Source organism: Pipistrellus hanaki (genome assembly GCF_964339955.1).
Source record: "Pipistrellus hanaki genome assembly, chromosome: 12".
NCBI classification, from domain to species: domain Eukaryota; kingdom Metazoa; phylum Chordata; class Mammalia; order Chiroptera; family Vespertilionidae; genus Pipistrellus; species Pipistrellus hanaki.
Genome location: NC_140514.1, coordinates 27,203,976 through 27,219,070, shown reverse-complemented (window position 1 = coordinate 27,219,070; position 15,095 = coordinate 27,203,976). Strand labels below are relative to the sequence as shown.

General features: G+C 43.3%; 1 protein-coding gene across 1 annotated transcript in view; it reads right to left on the bottom strand.

The window, feature by feature from the left end:
• EML6 (EMAP like 6) overlaps positions 1 to 15,095 on the bottom strand; it is a 194,250-nt gene that overhangs the window by 26,346 nt on the left and 152,809 nt on the right. The window contains exons 27-28 of the mRNA XM_084900797.1: positions 8,948 to 9,149; positions 8,722 to 8,848 (exon numbers count right to left, since the gene is read on the bottom strand). Coding sequence (XP_084756923.1) covers positions 8,722 to 8,848; positions 8,948 to 9,149 — 329 coding nt within the window. The remainder of the gene's footprint in view (positions 1 to 8,721; positions 8,849 to 8,947; positions 9,150 to 15,095) is intronic.

Genomic DNA, 15,095 nt, shown 5'->3' with positions numbered 1-15,095 from the left:
ATTCCCTCCAACTGGGTATCTCAGAGATATCGAGTGGAATATGTGTCTGGAGACCGGATTAAAATAACTGGACCCAACTCTGCCACTGTCTTCTAAGAGACGTTCTCTTTCCAGAGAAAAGTGCTTACCTACTTGTGATAAGTGAGTGGGTTTGGGTCAACTGATTACACTGTAGGAATATGATTTCCTTGATGCATAAATAATTTTTAAAAAATGTTTTATAGCACTTTACCTCTGGATTTCTATGTCCTGCCACATTTTTTACAATAAGAAGGAAACTCTTCTCTAATGAATGGCAGGCTTAATTATCCATTATGTAGACATCATTACTTTGCTTCTAACAATAGAAAATCAAGAGGTTTGAATAAAGAAATCATTTATGATGGCTAACATTACATTCCCTTTAAAAAACAACTAACTATTCCACTTCTGGTAGAGTCCCACAGCTAGACAGTGGGCCTTAAAAATGATTAATTTCAGCATTTCAGGGTGTAAAAGATACTCAGAGCAGCCTAATGTAGAACTCTCACCACACCCAGGGGTGACAGGAAGGAGAATTTAGCCAAGAGAGCTACGCTCTGGAGGAGCAGGGACCCCCCTTGCCCTGTTTGCCCTATGATGTGAGGTTTGAGCTTCACGTACACTCAACATACATGCCACGGCAGGTCTCTGTCCTAACTCCTGCTATTTAAGGTCACTCTATCATCACAAAGGGGGTTGGAATGCAGAATTAGAAGTTCCTCCCCATTTATTGGACCAAGATAGGATATAGCGGTTTTGACACATCTCAGTCTGGTAAACTCAGCAGCACCTGCTAGCAAGGTTGTCAGTTCTTAGCAACTCTAACAATATAAGCTCACAAAGCAGCTATTGATCAGTGGTGACAAAGGGCCTCTGTCAGGCTTGCAGAGCCGAGGAATGTGCCAGGAGAGCTGGGCTGTTTATTTGTTGACATTACCCTGGAGGGAAGCATGGTCTGCTTCCTGGTGCTCATTGCATACTTGGAATGTGAATTTACTGATTAAAAATCTTTTTTTTTTTTTTTTTTTTAATTAAGGGCAGGTTCTTCTAGTGGATTTCTGCCCTTAAACATAGCATAAACATTTAGAAAAAAAAGTGGAATTACCACTAGATAGATGGTTATTTATTTTGATTCAGGGACAGGTATCTAAACATTTCCAATATTTTTAAACTTTGCCACCAATGAAAATATTCTTTGTCTCACTGTAAATCTGCCAACAAGGAAGCTTTGTCTGTAAAAATAGGTGTGATGGCTACAATAATACAGAATTTCCTTTTCAGTTCTTTTGATCTCAGATTACTGGAATTTAAACCAAATACACATTTTAATTTCTAACAGACAGATGGTATGAAGATTAAAAAAAAAATCATTTAACCAAGAGCAGTCCCAGGGCCAGTTGGGACATCACTGGATTCTACACAGGGTCACACAACTCCCCACCAAGAGAAGACCACCTACGATGCTAGCGAAATGAAGGTAAAGGTTGTTGACAAAGAATGGATTTGTGGGCCATTTTGAGGACAGATGAACTTGTTCCAATATTAAGAGAAGCAGGCTATGTAAATTCACCCACTCATCTACTCCTCTGTTGACTATATAGTTTGTGTAAGACGCTGCGTTAGGCAGGGGGTGGTAACTATGATGGACAGTGCGGATCCTCAAGGAACCAAATCTCCTGGAAAGTTGACGACCCAGTGGACTTAAAATACCTTGATTCTATGGACCCATATATTAAGGAACTGACATTAAACCTTTCCCACATTTTTACTGGGAATGTTGTAAGGACTAAACCTTAAGGATAAAAGAAGGATATTAATTTTGGGGCTGAAAAAAAGAAACAAAACCCGGGTAATATTTCTTTATAAACCCATGTGTATACAGCTGTCTTTATAGGACTTCCTTTTTGCCTAAGCTCATAAATCTGTATAAATCGATTTGGAATGGATATGAGAAAGAGGAGAAGATAATTCTTAGGGCCTTCCTGAGTCAGCTATAAACACAGTTTAAGACAAAGTCTGGAAAACCCTACTGCTGGGGTAGAACTTTGGGGTCATTTCATGCGAGAACCTGTAAATTCACCCATGTGGGGACTGTCATTGTCTGTTTCCTCGGGACCCTGGGGATTGGGGAAATGGACACTGCCTGAGGCAATGCTGTGGGCTCCTGCCTTATGTAACTGTCTCTGTATCTTTCCATACATTCTACAATTGCAGAGACAACACGATGTCTAACTTTGGCACTGCCATCTTCCCATTATTCACATCACTGTCCTATTGTGAGCAAGCAGGTTGGTGTCAGAAGTGAGAGTAAAACCAAGGACTCCCTCACGCCCTTGCCAGAGCAGCCAGCCATTTCAGGTAAGAACTGGACACCTGCTGAGATTTTTAATGTGAAAGAAAATCCAGGGGAGCCGAGTTTTTCTTTGATTCTCACTGAGAATCTTACTAACACTTTTTGTAAACATCACAGATTCAGAACTAAAAAAGGAGGAGGACTGAATATGTCAAAGGCTTCAAACGTTGGAAAGCAGGAATAACAAAGTTCATATAAAACCCTGTCACTAACTAAACTTTGCTTTAAAAACTGGCCAAGATGGAGACTGATTTCACATAAAAATTAACTGTGAGAATTTCTATTTTAAAATATGTGCACTAAATATTATCCCTTATTATTGTTAGCTGAACCTTGTAACTTTGTCATTTAGAGAAAAAAAAAGATATCCAGAGGACAGAAATTAAAAAATGATTTTCTAACTATATTAAGGACCCCCTTTCTGGAAAGCAAATAGTCTTTAATTAAGACAAAGCTTGATTGATAGAAGTGTATCAAAATAATAATTTCTTAAAACTTTTTTAAAGAAAATGATTGTGTACATATTACACAGCCAGGCAAAATAGCTGAATATCTAGACCAGATATATCCAAAATAAATTGATGACTGAAAATGTAAATATCATTATTTCTAAGGTGAACTACATTAAACTTGTGCTAAGACAATACAATTAAGGGTTAAAAAACAAACTTTTCTACTTCCGACTTTTTTTTTTTTTGTTTTTAAAGAGAGATGATGACCTTCCCCTTCTGAGATAAACAGGAGAGGCTGGCAGCAAGCCCAAGGCCTTTCCAAGGAAGGAAAAATACGCGTTTGCTTGGGGTGGACTTTTGAGCTGTGGCCATAAGTTATGCAGCTGCTGTAGTGAGAAGATTGGGGGAAAGGATGGAGAGGAGAAACCTAGGGTTTGAATTTTCCCTATTTTAGTAGAAGGTAGAAAATGCAATAATAAGCAAAAAAAATGTTTTAAAGATGGTGTAAAAATAGAAGGGGTTAAATCCTGTTCATCCTTGGCTAGATAGTGGAAAGCTGCAGGCCTGAGCACTTGTTCATAAAAGGCCTTGAAAAAATATAGATTGTAGACTCTGGTGCACTGTGACAGCAACCTCTGAGCTAACTACTGCATCCACTCAGAAAGACAAACGATAGTGAATATTGATATGCTGATTTCCATAAAGCAAGTTCCATTTGTATTAATTTTGTATCTTGTCATTATCAACTCAGGTGTTTTTTGTTTTTTTTTCCTGAACGCAAATCCCAGGTTTCAACAGAATAAATAAAAAAGCTCAATTATTACTATTCCCAGGTAGATGGTTAAACTAAGCAGATTAGTGAGGAGGAGAGGAGGACCATGTGTCAAACAGCAGATATTTAACAATAAGTTAAAATCCAGGGCCCCATCAGGTCCAGCTAGAAAGATTAATGCTGATCAGCTCATCTAGATTTTAATGAAAGTCCACAGCCTAGCCGAGACCGGTTTGGCTCAATGGATAGAGCGTCGGCTTGGGAACTGAAAGGTCCCGGGTTCGATTCCGGTCAAGGGCATGTACCTTGGTTGCGGGCACATCCCCAGTAGGGGGTGTGCAAGAGGCAGCTGATCGATGACTCTCTCTCATCGATGTTTCTAACTCTCTATCTCTCTCCCTCTCTCCTTTCCTATCTGTACAAAATCAATAAAATATATTAAAAAAAAAAAAGAAAGTCCACAGCCTATACTTGGAGGTATTATTAGATCCTATCTATGAATAATTTTTGAAATGCCTGGTGATTCACCTCTATGGTGATCATGCAGTTACACAGAATGCAAGATGGAGGTTGCATGATCATTTGATTCATACAAGAATATCGGATATTGGCACTACACATGTCTGTGGTTGTAAATTTCTGATTTCTGGTTTTTGTTTCCTTAGTGTGAAAATAAGCACCTCTGAAGATGGGCTAAAGATGTTTAAACATTATTTTAAAAACTATTTGGGACCATGTAATGTGAGTATGAAATTTCAGTGACAAAAGTCAGGCTTCTTAGTGTGCTGGAGTCCTTTGTAACGTGATGCTGGGGGCACCACAGTGGTGTCAAAGCCAAAGCTCCTCAAAACTGGTCCACTTACATTGAGGAAGGCTTTATTGATCTGGCTGTATTCACTGGCATCTTTAATTGATTGTATACACACTGCTGTCATACTGGGTAATAAATACCTGTGTATATTGAAAGGCGTTTACCGATGATAGTAATTGCTGTTTAACATTAAAATGGCCTGAGGTTCTTTTCTGTGATAACAACACTTGTTTCCATTAGCAAGGAAAAAAAACACACACACACACACACACACAAACTCAGAGAAGAAGCTGGGTATTTTCCACGCGCCCTTTCATATCTCCACCCCTCTGCTCTCCAAGGCCTTCTCTGGGGACTGCACCACTGGATTCGCCTTCAGCTTCTGACTGGATTCAGCGCCAGAGAGGCACCGGAGGAGAACAGGGTGCAAGGAGAATGCCGTCTGTTCTCCTGATACCTCCTTGCTAGGTCTCAGGCTGGTTACCTTCAACCCTCTCCCCCAGGTCTCAGCTCTCATAATTGGCCCACTCCTGCAGCTGTCCTCCGCATCTGGCAACAGCTTCCTCCCTTTACCCACCCTGGCCCAGGTATGGTGACGGCTTCCAGCTATTGCTATCCCCAAGGCTGCCCCAACCCTGATGTTCCCCTTATTATTGCTCAAACCACTGTTAATCGTTCCTTCGTTAAGCTCTCCCCAAACTACCCCCTTTTCAGAGTTATTTCTCTTTTTGTTGCTGGGGCCTCCACTGCCAAACTGGAAAGATTTAAGATTATTCCTTTCACTGACTACTAGTTTTATGAAATGCTATTTAAGGCACTACGTGTCCTACCTATATTTTTGTATTCTATGAAGCCAACGTTAGGGAACTTGAGCCAAGAATCAAAATTAGAGAAGAGGAAGGTTCTGAAGTTTTAGGCCACACACTATCCCCTATAGTCTTCAGAAATACAACATACAACATGGTGCAGTCAAGACAGCAGAAAACAAAACACAAAAACTCCCATTAAAACAAGGCTAAAAAGGGTTACATTTAAAAATCAACATAACTTGAAAAAAAATAGTATATATATTTTTTTCTATTTCAGTCTACAATAAAGTAAGCAACCTCTAGTGGTTATGGGGAACAAAGCAATGGCACTCGTTGGAGACCAGATTCCATGCTTAGGACAGGAAAGCCAAAGACAAGCCTGGATCTCTGATCAAACACCAAGGACAATTCCAGAAATGTACGCTGGTATTATAACAAAGCCACACACGCCAACCCAACGAAAGCTCAGTGAAAAACTCAATAGTGACAAGTGAAACATGAAACAATACCAAGCCATTCGTTACCATCAGTTGAACCTAAAAGAGTTATACATACTATTACTTCAAGAAACAATATAAACCATGCTTTAAAAAAGGAACATATACCAATAGTAATCAATAATTTGTGCTCATTTTATCATAAAAAAATGAGGTGAGAAGGAGTGAAAACGACTTCTTGATTTTAAAAATCATATCCTATTTTTTAATTGATATGCCTTCCCCCGGCACTGAATGGGCATTCCACGCCCATATCTCTTGTGGTCCTTGAGTCTTGGTCTCCCATCAGTCTTATGGGCACCTTATGCTTTGGTATTTAGAAAAAGCATCCAGAGGCAGGCAGGTGTCTGCAGCTACACACAGACAGGGACAACAAGGAGAGGGTCAAGCAGAGCCTGGGGCCTGGAGTCCGCAGGGCTTGATGTGGTCAAAGGAAGCCATCCTGCGTATTGCCCGGAGAACCTGGGTGCTGCCTGGCCTCACACTCCTGTGATCTGAGGCCCCAGCATTTCTCCGGTTCTGCCTCTCTCTCATGCCTGGAACCCTGGAGTCTGTGGAACCCAGTCTGTACGCTAGGTGAGCCCTCTGCTGACACGGTTAGGAGCCCTCCCTGCCCCAGGGCTCCTGCCCCAATTTCCCTTTCCCATCCTGCTTTCTCACAAATTCTCTGAAGGCCCTGCCTTGCCTGGCACCCCTTTGTCTTTTCTCCCGATCAGAGCTGCCTACAGCCATATCTCTGTAGTCATATCCCTAAAATTACCAACAATGACTGGTGGACACCGCTTGTTCTCAGTTCTGATTAGGGTGTGCCCCATGGAGGCTGCTAACTCAGACACCATTCACTGCTCCTCCTCTGCTCGCCCCTTCCTGCTCTGGCCCGCTTTCCTCCCAGCATGCTGTGCCATGCTCTTTGCTTTCAGCCCCAGTGGGAACTCATGCTGGTGTAAGTTATCAGAGGAAAGGCTTGATTATTCCTCTGGACCCTGTATTTATCTTAAAATTGTGTTCTTCACAACATGTTTTCTTCACTATACCATGGTGTGAATTATTTTTTTTTAATGCCAATCAAGTACTAAAATAACTTCCCCCATATCTCATACTATGAAGCACTTTTTTTTTTCTTTCGTATCAATAAAAAAAAAAGCCAATCCTTTGTATGCTATGAACAAGTTTTCAATCTGGCGTATTGAAGAAAACGAGGAAGCTTCAAAATTCTGGCTTTTAAGATAGAAAATTCTTCTCAGGGTCATGCCCACCTCCACCTCGTCCACCTCTTCCTACACTGAGTGGATGTGAGATTTTGATAGATCTGCCCAGAGACACACGGAGACCAGGAGAGGATCAGATGAGCCTCACCTTAGGTTGGAGATCAGCTGTAGCGTTTGGAATTAGGCATTTGGTTTGATTACTAATCTTAGGGGCCAGTCTACAAGCACTGGCTGTAAACATCATCCACAGCAACCTTGGAATAATAGCCAAGTCAACTCATTACATCATGTCATGTGAAATTGGAAAGATTGGGTAATTTTCTTTCAAAAGAATGTTTAATTTATGCCAATTTTTTAAAAATATATATTTTTATTGATTTCAGAGAGGAAAAGAAAAGACAGAAACATCAATGATGAGAGAGAATCATTGATTGGCTGCCTCCTGAACACACCCTACTGGGGGATCGAACCCACAACTGGAACCGAAACTGGGGCCCTTCAGTCCCCAGGCCAATGCTCTAACAATTGAGCCAAACCAACTAGAGCTGCCAAATGATCTTTCAAGTAGATTATTTAAGTGGAAGGCATATTCATGACATACTCATAGTGTATATGGGTTTTTTTTTCTTGGTTCTTAATATTAGTCCTTCACATTTATTGCCTCTTTTCAAAAACGACATTGCAAGCAAAATTAACTATGATTTACAGACTATTGCAGAAATACCTATATAATTAATAAAAATCAAAAGAGAAGTCTGAGCCTTTGTAGCAGCATCTGGCAAAGATTCTGGGTAAGAATTACGTTTCTTTATTCACATCAGATTCAATCTTCTTGCCTGCAGCACACCCACCCTTTCTCAACTGAAGCAGGAGGGGAAGTGACATTTATTTCTTTGTATCATAAGTCCCACCTAATAGCAAAAGGTGCTATCATTAAATAGTTATTAATGGCCAGAAAGCCATACTGAGTGCAAAAAATAACTTGAGTCTCATCAACTACAGACATCAGGGGATCCGTCAGTGCAAAGAGCCCATAGAGAATTCTTAAACATCTGAGATCCATGAAATTCTCTTTAGTTGTTAAAAGTCATTATACAAATACGTATCCTCCCTACTATGAATCTGGCAAATTGAGTAATAGTAGTAATTTAAACAAAATTTCTAAACAAATGACAGAACATTTGATCATTTGTCTTACTGATTATAATAATAATCTACAAATAACACATAAAAAAAAGGCCTAAAATAATACCAGCAACTTCCTTTCTCCACAGAGGATCCAAGACCGCAAAACCAATAGGTCTGGAATTGCCCAACACATCTGAACGAATGTGGGCAGGCGAAGACAGTAAGAGAAGGTACGCCACGTGACACAGAGTAACTCGCAGACCCTGGTTAGAATGGAGCATTATCGTCACACCCACAAATGTTCCCTCCTGGCCCCAGAAGCCCGGGCCCCCCCCCTCCCCACCTGTCTAATCAGCATACCCATCCATTCAGAACATCTTCTGGCTATCCTGACATCCCCTCTGGGCCAGAGAAGCCTCGTCCAACCCAATCTCCTGTCTGTTCGAGTCATTCCATAAACACCTTTGGCAAAGAGGAACCCACCCTTTGCCATAGTTTGAGGGCTGTGGGTACCTTTCCCCAAATTAAGCTCATGTGCAGGTTAAGACTCTGGGCATACACGTAAGAGACTAGCTTAGGCAGCAACCTGGAGGGCAGAGAAAATGCACCATGGTTGACTGAGTCCCGTCGTCTGGTATGGCAAAGGCAAACCAACCTGGCGACGCCATACCTTTCTTCCATGGAGACCTCTTTCATCTGCTGGTGTGGCTTGGTGCCCTCCATCTCCCTGATGCTCACGGCGTAGATCTTGGTGGTGTAATCGATAGCCTTCTCTCTGGCAACATCACTGTCGTAGCCTCCAACCGACAGAAAAAGGGGGGGAGAGGAGTTGGATTGCCATGGCTCAGGAGGGGGTGGGGAGGGAGGAGGGGGGGCACATGGCTGCTGGGACTCACCTCCATCCTCTTCGGCGTCGGTGTCCGACTCCTCGCTGTCCACCAGCTTGCTCTCCTGCGTCCCCACAAACTCCCGGGTCCAGATCATCAGGGCCGTGTCGGCGCCCCCTACCGTGAGCAGCACGGAGTCATTGTGCAGCCACCTCACGTTGGTGACATGGGCGCTGTGCCCCACGTACTTCTTGCACCTCGCGTGCTGGCCCTGTGAAGCCGGAAACTGGCCATTACCCCATCGGGAGCCCCGCTGCTCCTGTCCCTGGGTTATTATCTCATCCACATTATTCTCCAGAGAGGCTTCTGCTGAGTACGAATGAAAATATTTAAGCAGTGATTCCCTTGCCTTCCTCCTGGACTGTAAGCTCTATGGAGGCAGGGAACAGGTCTCATTTCACCCCTAAAACATTCCCTGGCTCATCACAGGGCCCCAATAAATAATGTGTAAGGGGACAAGTAAAATGGGGGACGATAGAAGTTATTTCTGGGAGCGTAAGAAGAATGAGAAGCTTGTTTTTGTTTCTCTCAAATATCAAATGTGGATTCTCCTCGGGCCTCTGGCATAAACTCCCGATTGCGAGCCTGGCTGACATCTGAGACCAGAGGTGTCCTCCCAGTGGCTCCCCACGGCGGTGTTTGTACCACAGCCCAGACTGTGGCCGATCAGCAAGGGACGTCTAATCCTGGGGCCTCAGGAAGATTTGAAACACACACACTGGTGTCTGCCAGGGACCCTGGGAACAATCCCTAACACCAGAAACACTCGCTAATGGATTTAAAAACAAAGCAAGCTGCTTTTCCACAAACACATCCGAGTCAACAGAGCCCAGGTGATTAGTAATTTCTGAGCGCTCTTCCGAGTGGCCGCCCAGGCCCCGCGAGGCTTATCCCGGGAGGGGAAGGACAAGTGAATGTGAGCGGTGGCCGGCCCGCCCGCCCGCCCGCCCGCTAGGGGCAGCCCTGACAGGTGACGGGGATTTGCAGCTGACATCGGACGCCGGCTTGCATTTCTGGCTCAGGAGCCAGACTCTGGCTGGCACAAACAGCTCCAGCAGGAGCCATTTAAAAAGGGGGAGTCCTTCCATCCTCTTGGCCACTCCGGGGAATACCTCGCAGTGTGGGGAGCTTTCTGAAGTCCTGGGAGGGCCATCCAGGTCCCAGATGAACGCTTTACTCAATAACGGACAAGAGACTCCCCGAGGGGTTTGGACCCGCGCCCTGCGGAGTCTGGAACCGCCGCAAGCAGGCGGCAGGCGACAGGTGCAGGGGCATGTGTGACTCTAAAACAGTGTTTCCCAACCTTCTCTCATGATGAGAATCACCTGGTGGAGTTGTTAAAACACAGATTCCTGAATCCCAACTAAGAAGTGCTAAACTAGGATTTTTGGGAACATATAGGTAAAATTGTATACTTAACTAGTGCTCTAAGACAGATGTTATATACAGAGCACTAAGTTAGGTATGCAATTTTACCTATATGTTCTCAAAAATCCTAGTTTAGCACTTCTTAGTTGGGATTCAGGAATCTGTGGTTTAACAACTCCACCAGGTGATTCTCATCATGAGAGAAGGTTGGGAAACACTGCTCTAAAAGACTCCTGGTCCGTTGGCTCTGGATTTGGCCGACCCTACCGACAGCAGAGTGCCCCGCCCACTCCTCAGCAGAGTGCTGAGTCTAGAGCACATGTGTCAAACACAAGGCCCGGCGGGCCAAATCCAGCCCGCCAGGCCTTGCAATGTGGCCCGCACCGCGCTGCCATCACTGCACTCCGCTGTCAGTTTATGACATTGTCAGTTTATGACTGTTCAGTAAACCATTCGGCCCGCAATTTAGACTGGATTTTGGATTTTGGCCCCTTCTCTGATTGAGTTCGACACCCCTAGGCTAGAGGATAAGGGAAGCAGGCAGGTGGGCAGCGTGTCCAGGAAGCCCTCCAGAGCCACTAGCATCCGAGGGGAACAGGCAGAGCCAGATACGGATTTCCCCCTGGGAACCACCATGCGACCAGATGAGACCCAGAGGCACGGAGGCGAAGAGGACAGGCAGGACCTAGAGAGTGGCTGCCGCTGTGGGTCCTGCCCGTCTTCCAGCTGGAAACAAGAACCACCCATCATGCAACCTGGGTTCTTTTTTTTTTTATAATATATTTATTTTATTGATTATTGTACAGAGAGGAAAGGAGAGGGATAGAGAGCCAGAAACATCGATGAGAGAGAGTCATCGACCAGCTGCCTCTTGCACACCCCCCACTGGGGATGCGCCCGCAACCAATGTACATGCCCCTGACCGGAATCGAATCCGGGGCCCTTCAGTCCCCAAGTCAACGCTCTATCCATTGAGCCAAACCGGTCCTGGCCAACCTGGGTTCTTGAGAGAAGGAGGAAGTGAGAGAATTGGAGAAATGCCTCTCCTTACTTTCACTCACATGAAGGATCACAGGGACTTTAGATGGGGGTGGAAAAAAGAATCCAAAATGAAAGGTTGGGGTGGGGAGGAGGAGCAGAAGGAATATCCTAAGATGATCAATCCGAATCTTTGCAGAGGCAAAGAAAGTGGCCCAAAGGGGTAAGAAAAAGGGAAAGTTTCCGAGTCAATTCCAGCAAAGGGTGATTCAAGATTCTCACAATAGGAAGCAAGCTTACTGCTCCACGGAACAATGAAAAGGAATTCACAGTTCTCGGAAGGTCCCAGGAAACCAGCTGCTCTCCTGGAGGAAGAGGTGGACAGGGGTGATTGGGGGTTCCCTTAGGGCCTGTGAGAGGAGCCTCCTGAAGAGCTGGCAGAGCCAGTCAGAAGTACTGCCCTTCGGGGTCGTCATGCCAAACCCTGCAGCTCTGTTACAGCCATCAGGACTCACTACCACGACTCTCCTCTTCCACCCAGTACTGAAAGAGTGCAGAACCTGCCCTGGCCAGAGTGGCTCAGTTGGTTGAGCATCATCCTGTGCACCAAAAGGTCACCAGTTCGATTCCTTGTCAGGGCACATGGCCAAGTTGTGGGCTAGAGTGTGTACATTGATGTTTCTCTCCCTTCCTAAGAAAATCAATAAAAACATATTTATTAAAAAAAAAAAACAACATGGAAAATCTGAAATATGTCCCCAGAGCAGTGACCTGTTTTTAGGTGAGTAATTTCTGAGAATATGATGGAAATTATGTACCCTCTTCTCCCCACAGTCATAACATTTCATACAGTTTCTCTGTATGAAAAACGTGCCTCTTTGAAGAACCATTCTTTCTCTCTCTTTAAAAATTCTCTTGAGCCCTGGCTGGTTTGGCTCAGTGGATAGAGTTTTCAGTGGATAGAGTTTTCAGTGAATAGAGTATCAGCTTGCAGACTGAAGGGTCCCAGGTTTGATTCCATTCAAGGGCACATGCCCAGGTTGTAGGCTCTATCCCCAGTAAGGGGCCTTCAGGAGGCAGCTGATCAATGATTCTCTCTCATCATTGGTGTTTCTATCTCTCTCTCCCTCTCCCTTCCTCTCTGAAATCAATAAAAATATATTTTTAAAAAATTCTCTTGAGCCTTTGACATTCTGAGAAAATCCCCAGTAAGGGGCCTTCAGGGGGCAGCTGATCAATGATTCTCTCTCATCATTGGTGTTTCTATCTCTCTCTCCCTCTCCCTTCCTCTCTGAAATCAATAAAAATATATTTTAAAAAAATTCTCTTGAGCCTTTGACATTCTGAGAAAGAAACAGAAGAACCTGAGGGTGGGTTTTAAAAATGGAAATGACATGGTGATATATTTTTTTATCCTTACGTTTCCTTTATTACACTTTTCTGGTGGAGGATATGAAATCACTAAATTACTGGCAACTTTACGATTTTGTGAGAGAGAAAAGAAATATACAAATGAAAAAAATTCAAAAAAGGGTCATTAACATACAAGTTCTTGATACTAAACACTACATTACAGCTAATTTCTAGATGAGTAGGTAGCATCTTTAGGAACGACAAAGTCCACAGAGTCTTTTAAAAAAGGTGAGAATTTTAAAAAATGACATAACAACTATAGTAAAAAGTAAAAGTTTGGGAAACTTCCCATATGGTAAGCATTATTCTAAATGTTTACCGTATAAGTATTAATTTGTATAATGGCATAGTATCCAATTAGAGAAAGATTTGGTCCCACCTTACAGAGGGCCCAACTCTGTCACAGAGATTCTAAGAAATTCCCCTTAAGTCAAACAATTAATATCACAGCCAACACCCGAACCAGGTGGTTTAGCTTTAGAATGGAGGACATGGTGATACTTTAACCTCTCCAGTCTAGTGTAAGGCATAATTTTGAAAAAGAAGGGCGGATATGGGAAGCAATCAGCGAGCTATAAGAGATGGTGTCGAAGGACAGAACTGCATGTGGTTTAACTGGAAGAATGGGTGGGCTCTGGCAAAGGAGAGTCTATCCCGTGGAGGCTGGAAACCATGTGACTGTCAGGGAAATAATAATGTCATCACAGAGATTTTAAACTGTGAAACTGAATACATAAGTGTAGGGAGCCTTGGACTGACCTGCTGGCAATGTCACAAACAAGTCCCAGATTGGAGGGCACAGCCCTCTAAGCATAATTAAGCTTGATCTTGTGACTATTCCCTAGATCTTTCTTGGGTAGCTAATGGGCTGTAGCAAGTGCTGCCAAAATAAGTGAAACTTACAGGAACATTGTAAATTACCTTATTTACCTCTAACTATAAACCATCAGTTTACAGCCTGGATCTGTTCTGTGGCCTCAGCCAGGCACAGAAGATTCACTTAGACCCAGCTTATTCTCTTTATCTGTCTTTTCTTCATCCTTTACCGGCCCTCAGGCTCGCAGAACCCTTGGCTATGCTGGTGCGGCACTTATAAGGACCCATAATTGTCATAATAGAAAAATGCTTGGAAGACATGCCTAGTAACTCATAGGAAGGGAGAACTAGGAAAAGGGCCAAGAAGAAGATATCACGTTAGAGTCTAACAAATGGAACTTGATCTTTGGACACAAAGAGATATGTGTGGTGATTAGATCTCATAGGTATCACCAACAGTTGATGACATGGAGCTCAATGCTAGAATACTGCAATGGGATGCTGTCTTAGCCCAAGTGGGCTTCCATAACAAAATTTGACATGCTGGCTTAAACAACAAATTTATTTCCCACAGTTCTGGAGGCTGGGACATCTAAGGTGAAGGTACCAGTCAGTTTGGTTTCTGGTGATAGCCTTCTTCCTGGCTTATGTACACCATCTTCTCCCTGTGGACTCCATGGCCTTTCCTGGGTGCATTGGTGCATGGAGAGAGAAAATGTGCTCTTTGGTGTCTCTAATGAGGGCAATAATCCCATTGGATCTGGGTCCCACTCTTATGACTTTCTTTAGCCTTACCTGATTTTCTAAAGGACCTATTCTCAAATATAGTCACTCTGGGGGTTAGGGCTTCAGCATTTGGATTTTGATTGGGACACATTCAGTCCATAACAGATGGTGAACTTTGTCTAAACACACCCAGAGCAGTGGGGGAGTGTAAATAGACAGGAGGAAATATTCATCAAGTTGGATCTATGTATTTGGAAGGAAAAGTGTTCCATAAAATCATATTTTTTAAAAGAGGAGGAAGAGAAGTGATACTATCAAGGAGTTTGTATTAGCCAATGGTTTTGAATGCTTTTAAATTATGAAACGATTTCTTCAGCCAAATGTTACAAAGTAGTACTGAAGAATAACAAGGTAAGCAATCCAATTTAAAACAATGGGCAAAGGATCTGTACTTCACAAATGGCCAATAAGCAAATGAAAAGCCCTCAGCATTAGTCCTCAGGAAAATGCAAATTATGAACATAAAGCCCTCAGTCTACCTACACCCCGGACAGCTAAATTTCACAAGTCTGACAATACTGAAGTTGGCAGCTAGAACTTGCTTATGTTTCTGGTGGGAATGGAAAGTGGAAAAATATCTGATAGTTACTTAAAAAGTTAAACACACATTTTCTCCTATGGCCCAGAAATTTTACCCCTACATATTTACTTAAGAGAAAGAAAACATATGCCCACAAAGACTTGTCCATAAACGTTCATAGTAGTTATATTATAATCGAACAGTGGAAAAACCAGGTGTCCCACTGATAGCCATGTGGATAAACAAGTGCCTGTGTCCATACAGTGGCATTCCACT